The 13,033-nt window shown below is 42.0% G+C and overlaps 1 protein-coding gene across 2 annotated transcripts in view; it reads left to right on the top strand.

Annotated features, from left to right (window-relative positions):
- Positions 1 to 2,088: 2,088 nt before the first annotated feature.
- cacng8a (calcium channel, voltage-dependent, gamma subunit 8a) overlaps positions 2,089 to 13,033 on the top strand; it is a 21,389-nt gene continuing 10,444 nt past the window's right edge. The window contains exons 1-3 of one of the 2 annotated variants that reach the window (XM_032535819.1): positions 2,089 to 2,225; positions 2,538 to 2,849; positions 9,438 to 9,689. In XM_032535819.1, coding sequence (XP_032391710.1) covers positions 2,819 to 2,849; positions 9,438 to 9,689 — 283 coding nt within the window. In that variant the 5' untranslated portion in view covers positions 2,089 to 2,225; positions 2,538 to 2,818. The other variant, XM_032535817.1, reaches the window with a different exon arrangement.

The raw sequence follows: 13,033 nt of genomic DNA on the forward strand, positions 1-13,033 counted from the left end.
CCCTCAAATTAAAGCTGAAAGTCTGTTTCATTTCAAATCTATTGTGGTGGTGTATAGAGCCAAAAAGATTGGAATTGTGTTGATGTCCCAATATTTATGGACCTGACTGTATAAAGGTTTCTTCCTCAACACAGCGGGCCCAGATTCGACTCCAATCTGCGGCGCTTTGCTGCAGGTCATTCCCCCTCTCGCCCCTTTCACTTCATCAGCTGTCCAGGCGTTAAAGGCCTAAAATGCCCCAAAAAATATTCTTGAATTAAAAAAATACAAAATAAAAGGGATGCGGTAGCAGACTGTTCTCTGTTACAGACCCCAGGTTGTGATTCCACATAATAAGCTGGGCAAGTTTTTACATAAAAAACAGTCTACTGTTGGTGATTTTTGTATTTTTTGTGTTTGTGAACAATTATTTAATTGATTCCAGGGCATCCTAAGCATTTCTTAAACTGTTCAAATCTAGTCATATTTTGCCTACACTGTTAATATTTCATCAAAGGAGAGTAAGCTGCATGGGCAGAGACTGTATCCATCTCTCACCACCAGTACAGACTAGAGGTCTTCATGGGTCCTTGTGGTTTTTTATTGACCCTTAGGAACCATTTTCATTCAGATACGACGGCCTCGCCACAATTTGGCTAAACTTCGGAGTGTTATTTAGCCTCATTCCTGACAAGCTAGCATGACCTGATTAGTACCAATGTATTTTTTTAGATCTGCTAGTTTCATAGAACATCAATATCTTCACTTAAATGGCTGCTACATTTTCATAAAGACCGTAATGATGTCCAAAATCGCCGGCGGTCCCGCAGGTCTCAGACACTCCAGGCCAATCAGCTGGCTAGTCCCCCAGTGCTCCCCACGGCCAGTCCGGGCCAGCTTCAGAAACAGTCACCAAAGATCAATTATTAGATTTACTAATTTGACTGAGTTTTTGGTTTGTTCTGTTGATTAAAAAACAACTTGGTTAAGTTTAGGAAAAGATCATGGCTTAGGTTTGAGAAAATTTTAGGATTGAGTATGGTAATAAATAAAGGGAACAAACTTAGAACGTCCATAGGAAATTAAAGCCAGCAGTGAAGGCACACACTTCTTTAACCCCTTTTAGCCATCCAAACTTTATCTTAATCCAGATTTGTTGTCATATAAACTCATCGCAGTAGTACAACAGTCATAATTCACAAATCTGGGAAAGGTCCTTCGTCAATTAAATGTTGACATGTGTCACATTTAGGCTTTAAAAATAGAGTACTGATGCTGTGGTTTTTTGAGTCTCCATAGGGAGTCTGTGGTCAGAAGAGCTTCTAGATTTGCTGTTGACGGAATCCCCTGCTGTGTCGCTGTTGACGCCTTTCCTGTGGATTTTTGGTGCCCCTGCGGTTTCTGCAACAGCTTTCAGAAAGAAAACCTAGCAAAAGCCTGACCGTTTGTGAGTGCCAGTAGGGATTTTCTCTTAGGGAAAACTCTTGCTTGTTGAAATGTGGTGTGTGGGTTCAGGTAGGAAAGCAGCCGCTCTGCTGAAATGCCTAAAGCAAGCCATCGACTTCCTACTTGCCCCAAACCTTCCAGCATTGAGAAATCAGTATTGTGCATTTCAAAAGCATAAAACGGTGCTAAATGCTTGTGGTTAAGCCATCGCACCAACAGGAAGAAAGTTGGATGGATGAAACGTGCCGAGACACTGTGACACAGCGCTAATGACTCACACGTCGGTCATCTCCCCTGTGAATGTTCATTCCTCGTGTACTATATGCAACTGTATACATCCTGAACATAAGCCTGTGTGTGTGTGTGTGTGTGTGTGTGTGTGTGTGTGTGTGTGTGTACACATACATCCTGTTTGACAAGAGGCTTTTCCACACACCAATTAAATTCCCATAATTCTTTTTTTTAATCTCAGCAAATCGTCTCACTGTTACATCCATCCCTCACTCCCCCAACACGCACACACACACACACACAAACACACACACACACACACACACCACACACACACACACACACACACACACACACACACACACACACGCACACACACATATAGGCACTCGCCAGCTCCACCATAGACTTTGGAATTCACTGTTGCCATGGCAATGGAATAGAGCACACTCTCTCTCTCACATCGCCTGTTCTTTTCTACTGCTTTATATCTCTCTCTTCCTCTCTCTGTAGAGGCAAACCAGCTTCTCTTGTTTGACAGGGGGCTCGTTTTCTCCCATCGGCATCAGGTTTTTATTTGTTTGTTTATTTATTCAAAGACATATCATTGTCATCATAAACATGTTTGTATGGGAGATGCTTCTGTACGGGAGCATCTCCTGGTTTCAAGACTCATGACACGTTTTTTAATGGAATGCATCCTTTCCCCTCTCTCTATCTCCTCTTCTCATCTCTTCCTGTCACTCTTCTTATCTCCTTCTCATCTTCTCCTTGTCTCTGGCTTCTCTCCCTCTCTTTTTGCCTTTCCTTTTCACTCTCTCTCTCTCTCTCTCTCATCTGCTCTTTACCCTCCTTTGCCTCTATCTTCCTTCTCTCGGTAGCTAAGATGACTGCCATGACAATTCAATGAGAGGAGAGTGAAGTATCCCCGCTTGCTGGAAAGGACACACAGTGTGTTCAAGGTAAAGAGAAGAGAGGGAGAAGAAGAGAGGAGGAGGAAGAAGAAGAAGAAAGAAGGCATAAGAAGAGAAAGGAGAGGTAGAGGAGCGAGGGAAGGGGAGAGAAAGGATAAACGGTGGATGGAGGCGGCTCGGACCGGGGCTACGGAGCGCTCTTCACCGACGAAGAAGAAGAAGAACAGCAGCAGCAGGGGGGAGAAGACATGGAGGCAAAAGGCAGAAACATGCCCTCAGGTAACACACACACACCCTCACACACACACACACATATATACAAATATACACACAGAGGCACACGTGCGTGTGCACACACAATCAACAAACCACCAGATGCACATGTGGATTCTTGTATCTACACTCATGCAAACACGTTTATGGATATTCACATTGAAACACACACATTCAAGCATGGACAAATACAATTGTGCAGGAAACCACACGCGCACACACACACACACACACACACACACACACTGGAGTGCAGATGTTAACGGAGGACAAGTGGTTTTGATTAATCTGCGCTGGCATTTGTGTAACCAAGCTAAATGTTTTCTCTGACACATTCAGGGAACATGCTGTAAAGAACTGAATTGCTGGTGGTTTAAATGAACAGCTATTGCAATACTGAAACGTAACATGTCAATCTGTTTTCATGATGTTGATTTTTACATATAGTGTCACTCTTGACAACAGATTTATTTTCTTTAAATGCAAAAAGCAGCCTTAATTGGCTGGATCTCATTCATTTTCTGACGAGGCGGACCAATCAGGATCAAGTAAAGCCAGGATATTAAGTGCTGTGTCACCCCTTTTATTGTCTACACTGGCTGCAACTAGGTTTACTTTTTTTTCCATACAAGAGCTTACAATTTTAAGGTTGACCCTAAGCCTTTAAATTGAATTGCCTGAATTGGCTTTGCCACTGCAACTCAAGAAAACCTACTCAACCCCAGCATATCAACACACTTAGTCCTATTTTAGTAAAAACTATACAGTTCAACATACCCATCAATGTTCATCAATGTTACAGCTTGTTTCAACACAAAAAAAGCCAGTGAGCGACTAAAATTAAAGATTGGTGGAAACCAGTTAACCCTCGTGTTGTCTTCACCGTTGACCACGATGCCACTTTTTTTTTGGGGGGGGGTCAATATGGGTCAAAATGTCTTTGTCGTCTTTTTCAACACTTTTTTTAAGTTTCTATCAATATGTTTCTGCGTTGATTTAACTTTTTTTTTTTTTTTTTAAGCTTTTCCCACTTATCCTGACATTTTTGAATATTATCCTGGCGTTCTTGTCACTTTTTGTCCAAGTTTTAGTCAGTTTTTCTGATTTTTTTTTTTGCCTCTTTTCCGACGTTTTTCAACGTTCTATTAACATTTTTTCTTTATCATTCTTTTGAGAATGATTGGTTTTTACTTTTTCTTCTTCGTGCTATAAAATTGAACAAAACCCCCAAATTCAAATTAAGTAGTGAACTGATCATTTGTTTAAGTTGTGAAGAGCGTTGCAGTGAACCATCCACGTTCTTTTTTTGTTTTACAATTTGGTTGAAAGAAACCAAATTTCTGATATAGGAACTTATTTAAATTTGGTTTAAATTTGTCTATTTAGAGGGCTTTACTCAATCAGAAGCCTTTGGTTTTATCCAAAAAAATGCAAATGAAGTTTTGTAGACAAACAGAAAATGGAACTATTTAACGCCACTTTGTATAAATACTGTTGATGGTTTTTCCAAATCAACTGTACATTTTGATATTGAGATTTTAGATTTTTTTGTTCAGAGACATTTAGGACGTTTTCATGCTACTGGTGCTTCCTCTCAAAATCTCGTTCATAATATTACTCTACCCAGCCTGTCGTTACCCAGAAAACGGCCCCGTGGGTCGATTATGCAAGCAGTTCAAAACAACAAACAAATATGTTTTTTATCAGGCGGTGGCGTCTCGTGGCTGCTTTGTCTTGAGGCTGCGATGTCTCGTGGCTGGTTCGTCTCGTGGCTGCGACGTCTCGTGGCTGCTTCGTCTCGCGGCTGCTTCGTCTCGTGGCTGCGACGTCTCGTGGCTGCTTCGTCTCATGGCTTGCGACGTCTCATGGCTGTAGTAAGTAAGTGAGATGACAAAGTTTTGCAAAAGCAAAATTGTGCGTGGATGGCTCAAACAAAAACAGGACATTCAATCAGAAGACCGAGGTTTACGTTCTGTCTGAAACCATAAGTCAACTGTAATTTTGAAATTAACCGTTTCTGTGAAGTTACATTACATCCATCCATCCATCTTCATCCGCTTATCCAGTATCGGGTTGTGGGGGGGAGCAACTCCAGCAGGGGACCCCAAACTTCCCTTTCCCGAGCCACATCAACCAGCTCCAACTGGGGGATCCCGAGGTGTTCCCAGGCCAGGTTGGAGATATAATCCCTCCACCTGTCCTGGGTCTTCCCCTAGGCCTCCTCCCAGCTGGACGTCCCTCCACCTAGTCCTGGGTCTTCCCCGAGGCCTCCTCCCAGCTGGACGTGCCTGAACCACCTCCCTAGGGAGGCCCAGAAGCATCCTTCCCAGATGCCCGAACCACTCAACTGGCTCCTTTCACGCAAAGAAGCAGCGGCTTTATCCGGCTCCTCGATGACTGAACTTCTCACCCTATCTCTAAGGGAGACGCACCCCCCCCTCCCCTCCTAGGACACCATTTCAGCCCTTGACCCTGTGCTGGTTCTTTCGGTCATGACCCAGCCTTCATGACTAGGTGAGGTAGGAACAAAATTACCCATAGATCGTGAGCTTTGCCTTCTGGCTCCTCTCTTTTTCGTCACAACGGTGCGATAAACGGAATGTAATACCGCGCCGGCTGCCTCCGATGTCTCCGACCAGTCTCACGCTCCATGGTCCCCTCACTCGCGAACAAGTTACATTACAGCCTCATTTAAGTAGTTTCACACGACTCACCTAACCTTAATCCTAACCAAATCCCTGATGTTTTATTGAACCCCACTAAGTAATTTAATGCCTAAACTTAACTAGTTTAATTTCAAAACATGATTAAACCGCCACCATGTGGCATGTGTCATCTTCGGAGTCTTTGGAAATCGACCTATAATGTCGCTTAGTTATGAAGATGTGTTGCAGCTGTTATAATCAGCTGGCCACACCGGACCAAATTACACCATGAAATCAAAATAAACAACACATCAACATAAGCATAGCATGAAGTGCATTGCAATGAATTGTTTTTTCAGTAAAACAAATATTTCTTGACTTGAACTATTCATCCTCCATCTGATTGGTGTCACTTTACCACCAAGCGCAGTGATGTCTTTCTGCAGTCATTCTGGGGACTTACCTGCAGCAGGCGGGTCAATTTCAGGGTCACATTACCAGTGGTCTCTGTTATTTTGGGATTTATGTTGCCATGGAAACACCCCTCAAGTCCACAGAACAAGCCAAATAGTTTAAAAGGCCACACTGGGATTGATATTCTTTGTGCAATCGATTGTCTACGTGTGTGGAACGGATGAACCGAACGAATATCACAGCCCAGGGTTTCCACACTGCTGAATGAATTTTCATGCCAGCATTTGTCCACCATTTCTTTTCAAATGGTTTGAAATCCTGTTGAGGCACTAAGTGGTTAAATGATGCAAAGCCGCCCTCCCTCATCTTTTCCTTGAATGTTTTACTTGTTTCCTGAACTACAACAGATGTGTTGTATCTCAATTTCCCTCTTGTCGTCCCTCTCACTGTTCATCTCTCAGCTTCGATTCATGTCTCTTCTCTCCCCTCTCCTCTCAACTCGTCTCTTCTCGTCTCATCATCCACTCCTCTCTTGTCTATTTTACATTCCTGTACAGAAACCTCTGCACCCTGCTACCTTTTCTTTCTTGCTCCTCTGCAGTTCCCCTGTGTCTCTTTTCCGCTTAAGCTTATCAGTTTGTTTCACCTGAAGTCTTAATTGATCTTATCAGCAACTCAATTCAAATGTTTCATTCAAACCTGCAAACTCTGTTCATATTAACGTCTCTAAATCCAGGTTTTGACACAAAATGTGGCCTTCCTGCTGTGACAATCCACTTATCTATAAAGTAATGGATTTTCTAACTTTATTTAAATGTTCTTAGGAAAACTCATAGACAGCCTTACCAGGGAGCATTTTCTATGTCTCCCAGCAGCCCATCTTCCATCCTCCACTGTTCAATTCTATAATATTGGATGTTTTTTTTTTAACTTTTGTTGATGCATGAGGTTGGCATTTTGTTCTTCTGCTGTGTGCTGCCAACATTTATTTACCGCTTCAGGCTGTGTATGCTGTTTTTTTGATTAAAAAGCGCACCAGTGTGCTCACCCAGAATGCAATGGAAAGACTCAACCCCTCCAGCAGCTCTCACCAGTCACCCACAGTAACCCATGGGGGACAGTCGTTCTATTGATGCATAAATATTTGACAGTTCAATGTATAAATTGTGATCAGGGTGGACTGCAAAAGTGGTTACATGTCATACCTTTAGCATTTCCTTTTTAATTTTAAACTCTGAGGGCATTATTTACTATGTGGAAATAAATGATGCAAGTAAAAGTCTGAATATTGAATGGATTACTTATGTTAGTTACAGTCTTAAAATCTAAAACCTGTAGGCAAAAAGTGATTGATCTATAGAAGGGGACCATTAGCTTATCACAGGTTGAATGATCAATGACATATTACAGTAGAGACCTGAGACTAGTATAACACTGAGGGGAAAAAAACCTAAAAAACAGAATGTCCTGGCAGAAAATTAGCAATACCTTTTTGGTTAAGTTTACGGACATTTCTGTTTATCCAAAAATGGCAAATTCTGTGATTTACAGTATATCCTCTGTACCTTTTTAAACAGACATGTATGTAAATCCAAAAAATGAATATATGTAAAAACACTTCATTACAGAAAATTCCTTCATATTAAGACATTATATTAGCCTCTTTTTCTATATATAACTAATGTCTCCTGACACCGCAGCTGTAACCAATAATAGGATCTCAATATTAACATTTTAAAATAGGCCTTCCCTTTCTTCAGCATCAAACATAATCGTAATCCCATCATGTGGTTGATTGTTGTCTGCACAGTTGTCGTTACTGTGCAAACAGGACTTGTCCTGGTGCAAAATTATTCAAACCAATGTCATTATGAGATCTGTATCCTTCACCCCACCTGTGGCATCTGTCATCTGGTGTCCAAAGTCACAGCATATTTAAAATATCAAAGTGAAAATACTCTAGACAGAAAATGTTTAATGTCATGATCGACCTCTGTAGACATTTCTTTTGGAGGTTGTGCTGCAGTAAATCAAGAGTTATTGGTAGATAAAAGTGTCGAGGAGGACAAATGTTCAGGTGCTTGTGATGCTCCTGCTAGACAAAGGGTGATAAAGATAATAGATTATGTAACAGCATTTTTTTTTTCTCAGAGTTGACAATGCATCTTTAGCCTACGTACTTTTGCTCAATTTTAATTATCCTTCTGTACTACGTCTGGGTTTGCAGTAGATTCTTGGGTTTTCTCCTGCCAAATCTTTAACGGTCCAAACAGTGAACAGAGGGAGTGGCTGAGAACGATGACATTGAGGTTGTCCACTAGTTAGAGTTGTATTTCCTTTAAAAGTGGCGGAGAAACATGAGACCGAAGCCATTGGGTCCATTGTGGAAACGCTGCTGAATATCCAGAAGTTAAAGCCCGAGCAGGAACAATCTTTGCTGAGTTTTGTCGGTGGCCATGCTGTTGTGGCCCTCCTCCCCAAAAGGGTTCAGGAAAAGTTTGATTTTCCCGCACGCTCCATTAGCGGTGAAGGAGTTAGCTAAGGCTAGCGCTGGCAATGCTAAGCCCACGTCACGACCGAACGTTGGCGATTGGTTACGGCAGATCCAGAGTGACTCTGGACAGATCCAATAACACTGGTCAATGGAGAGTGGCCAGACTATTTGTACAAATGTACCAGAGCCTGGTATAGGACCTGGCTAATGCATCTCTAAATTGTTGATGAAAATTTAACATAAACTAGCGCTGGACGGAGCAACGGTGCAGCTGGAAGGAACTTGTTTTGGTGTTATGTGTTCGTTCAAAAGTTGTTTTAGTCGTGCAACAGAAAACTCAGATCGGACAGATACTCTAGGTAGCTGTCTGGACTTACCCTGCAGAGATCTGAGGAGCAGGTAACCATAGTCCTCAGAAATCCACCAGAGTTTAGAACGCCAACACAATGGAAGAGGAAGGTGACCGACATCTGGCCAAATGAGGGACATTCAGCAGAATTTCCAGCAGCACGTGAACAATCCCAGAAGTGAAACCAGAAATATACTGCTTGGCGTGGTTTGAACCAAAGATTTTTCATGTGTTGTACAGTATGTACTTTCAATCCTTAGTCAATCCAAACGCAGAAAATGTGGACGTTTGGACAGTGGCTGTCCGCATCGGAAAAAAACAACCTTCAACATGTGTGTCAAACATACCAGAGAGAGCAGCATCTAGACTCGGTTTAGCGAGTAGATGTAAGGGGGTAATTTCTTGTAGGAAGGTTGGTCGGGGTGGGGGATGGGTCAAACACAGGACTTTCACCCAGGAGAGCGTGTACTGCGTGTGTCCCTAACCGTCCCGTTATCCACAACCTTTACCTTAACCTAACAGCGTCAAAAGGGACGCCGATGGTCCCGACCATGTTATGTGACGCTAAAGGAGACTTTTAGCATCAATAACAACAACAATGGCACCTGACCAAGTGTCCGTATTTTACGAGATGGGAGTGAGAATAAGTTGGTACTTTAGACATCTGAATTCTGCATCTGTTTTCTCGTCAGATATCACTTTCCTCCCGCGCCCAGCGATGGTGTGGTGTGAGCGGGGCATCCAGGTGCTGCTGACCACCATGGGAGCGTTCGCGGCCTTTTCTCTAATGACGGTAGCTATTGGTACAGACTACTGGCTGTACGCCCGCGCCTTCATCTGCAACAGCACAGCCAACTCGTCCCAGGAGGACTCCAACAACAAGGACAAGAAAGACCCTGGGGCACTTACCCACTCCGGCCTCTGGAGGATCTGCTGCCTGGAAGGTACAGCTGGTCATATGTACTGTATGTTCATACATGTGAATGTGTGGGAGGCTGTGGAAACCTTTGGATAAGTTGGGGTTTTTTTGTGTGTGTGTGTGTGTGGGCGTGCGTGTGTGTGTGTGTGGGCATGTGGGCGGGCGTGTGTGTTTGTGTGTGTGGGCGTGCATTTTCTCTTGTGTCACTGGAGGGTCTTGTTGAGGTCAGTGTGCTCATCAGTATACTCATAACATTAATAGGTGTTCTCTTTGCACATAAACGCACACACACTATATCATCCTCCATTTGTTTATTCCTCTGTTTTATTGATCTGTTTTTGAACTTTTTTTTGATTTGTTATGAAGGACAGTTATGAGGATGATTGGTAAGGTGCAGGCTTTAAATTGCCGCTGTCGTATAAGCTTGCAAGCAAGTTTATTTCATTTACATAGCACTTGCATGAACACGTTTGCACCAAAGTGCTTTACAAAGACCGAAACATATGTATACAAGCATAAAACGCACATATAACCATAGATGTTGTGGAAATACAAGAAGATTCAAATAGAAACAACACATATTGAAACCAATGAAATCTGGTTAACCGAAAAAATAAACCATGTTAAACAACATTAAAAGCCAGAGAATAAAAGTGTCTAAAACATTAATTCTCACCTGAAGATCATGTGAAAGGTGAGAATCACATCTCATGTGATTACCTTTCTGCTCTATTTTGGCTTTGTTGCAAAATCCAGATTAGAGGAATTCAGGCTGCATAGATCTGAGCTTCATCTCCGTTGTCCACTGCTGCACTTGTTCTTTTACTTGCATGCAAGGACACAAACACTTACTTAGGTATACACTCATGCTATACATTCAACATTAAGCTCTTAACAATGCCCCAGAGCTCAGATATGAGTGGTGACTCATCCAGTGACTGATCAAGTAGTTTCCCTGCCTTGCTGCAGCTGACAAACAGGTTTAATAGGACAGGACAGATACAACACTCAACTCAGACACAACACATATACAACGCATATACAAGATGAGGTTTCCAGGCCGCAGCTTTCTGTTATGTGTGTTTTCAAGGTGCAACAAGTTGCATTTTAACACGAGTGAATAACCACAATTATTTCGAGGCATATAATCATCATAAACAAGAGAAGAGCAGCCTTTACACTGCATTTGTTTCCTCTGTGTGCAATTAAATCTGACACAAACAGAAATCTGTTGGTTTGTTTTAGCTTCAAAGGTTTCTTCCAGAATGAGTTCATCACGTTTAGTAGTCTTGTTGTTTGTGGTGTGACATGCATTGACAGGTTGTCATATACCTGTCTCATTGACTTTTGTCAAATCCTCCAATGTGTTACTAATTCTTTGCCTTTTCATGCCAATCCGTTGTCTTCCTGGCTCATTTGATGGACTTCTCTGGCCCTTTTAGATGAATTATTCGGTCCCATTGCATCCATGATGTATGCTGTAGTCTGTCTTTAAAAGATCTGATTTTGCTTCAGGTTATCCTTGGCTGACCTTTGTTTGAGTGTGTGTATTGCAGTGTCCTTTCCATATTCTTTTTAATGTTTTTATTTTCACGTCTTTTTTTTTATTGCAAGAAAAACACAGGATCTCCCTTTTCCTCTTGATGTTTGCTTTTTGTCCATGAGATGCACAAATAGCTGTCATGGCAAACAAATAGTCCCTCTCAAGAAGACATTTAGGGGGCAGATGCAGTTTCTGTCGTGATCATGAAACCGAATCAGGCTGCTGTTCTTCCAACGCTAAAGCTTAATATATGTCTGGCAATGACACATGGTGGAAGGAGTGAAAAGCCATTTAACTGTACATTACAGAGAGGAGGAGGAAATATTGCCTTTGTTTAAAAGGAAATTACAGATTATAATTGTTGATATGACTCTAGCTGATTTGGCATAATGAAAGAATAATGTTAACCCCCAAGTCAGGAGATAAGAAAAAAGAAAAGTCGCAAGGAAAAATTGCTCTTAAAGGAGAATTCCATTAATTCTAACACGGAGCTCTGTTGTTTGTAAATGTGGAGCTTTGTCAGTAGAGAGAAGAACAAAACCAGTGGGTGCTGCCTACATCATGTTATCCTCCTGCTAGCGTTAGCACCCAGCAGGGTTAAACAGGGCAAGTTTTAAACTTGTTTGTAGCCACATGTTCAAAATGTAATTAAAAGTGCCCGGCCATGTGAAGTGATTCCTTCCAAGTGAACACAGTCAATATGACTGCAGTAGATGTGAAAGAAATGCATGAAAGCTGTGCTAATCCAGCTGTGTATAGTTCTGGCAGTTAGAGAGCTTAGGGACCGTCTAAAAACTACAACACAGAAAAGAGATGAAACAAAAATATGTCGGCTATCAATTTAATGATTAAATAAGGTAGTGTCTCCAGACTTATATAACTTGTCTCCTGCTAGTTGTACTACAGCACAACCATACGCTTATTTTTGAAAATATGTTTGTATCTCTTTTCTGTGTTGTAGTTTGTAGACGGTCCCGAAGCACGCCTTGCAGTATCAACACAGGAACTATACACAGCTAAATTAGCAGAACTTTCATGCATTTCTTTCACATCTACAGCAGTCAGATTCACTGTGTTCACTTAGAAGGAATCACTGCACGTGGGTAGGCACTGTTATTGACAATTTGAACATGTTAAGAAGCTAAAAACACTAATAAACTTAAAACTTGCCCTGTTTAAGCCAGTCAAATTCAAATCATTTGTCTTCGTGTCCAATCACTGCCATTCTTATAGAGAGTATCTCTTTAAAGGTTTTGTATAGCTATGCTGGCTGCATGACTTAACGGATAATGTTATTGGTTGGTCGATTAATGGGTATTTGACTTTGGCCCAAGCTGAATATCTCGATATGGCTGAATATCTCGATATGGATTAACAGCCCTATCTTTCACCCAGCAGAGCACGGCGCTATAGACCGACGCAAGTTACTTTGCTGTTTTAAGACCAACGCAGTTGTTAATGTCCTGTCCTGCACCCACGTTGTTTGGAAGGCAAATGCACCTGCGCCCATCTTAGCGCCCATGGGCGTGCTGGTCTTACAGGGAGGTGTGTTCAGGTGCATTCTTAGCATATTGCTATCTTAAGGCAGCAGAAAGTCAACCAACAAAAACCTGGTCTAAAGTCAATAACAGCATTTCATTGTTATTTTAACAGCGCATTAGTATAATGCGCCTAGGCTCATGCACAGCACGCACACGCACACTAAAAATAAAAATATTACGATGCAAATCCGCCATCATAACAGCATTGCGCCAAGGTACAAACACGCCTGGCTTTTAAAGGGAATGGGAGAGGACCTTTGATTGGTTTATTGCATGTTACGCCCA

This window comes from Etheostoma spectabile, chromosome 14 (genome assembly GCF_008692095.1).
Source record: "Etheostoma spectabile isolate EspeVRDwgs_2016 chromosome 14, UIUC_Espe_1.0, whole genome shotgun sequence".
NCBI classification, from domain to species: Eukaryota; Metazoa; Chordata; class Actinopteri; order Perciformes; family Percidae; genus Etheostoma; species Etheostoma spectabile.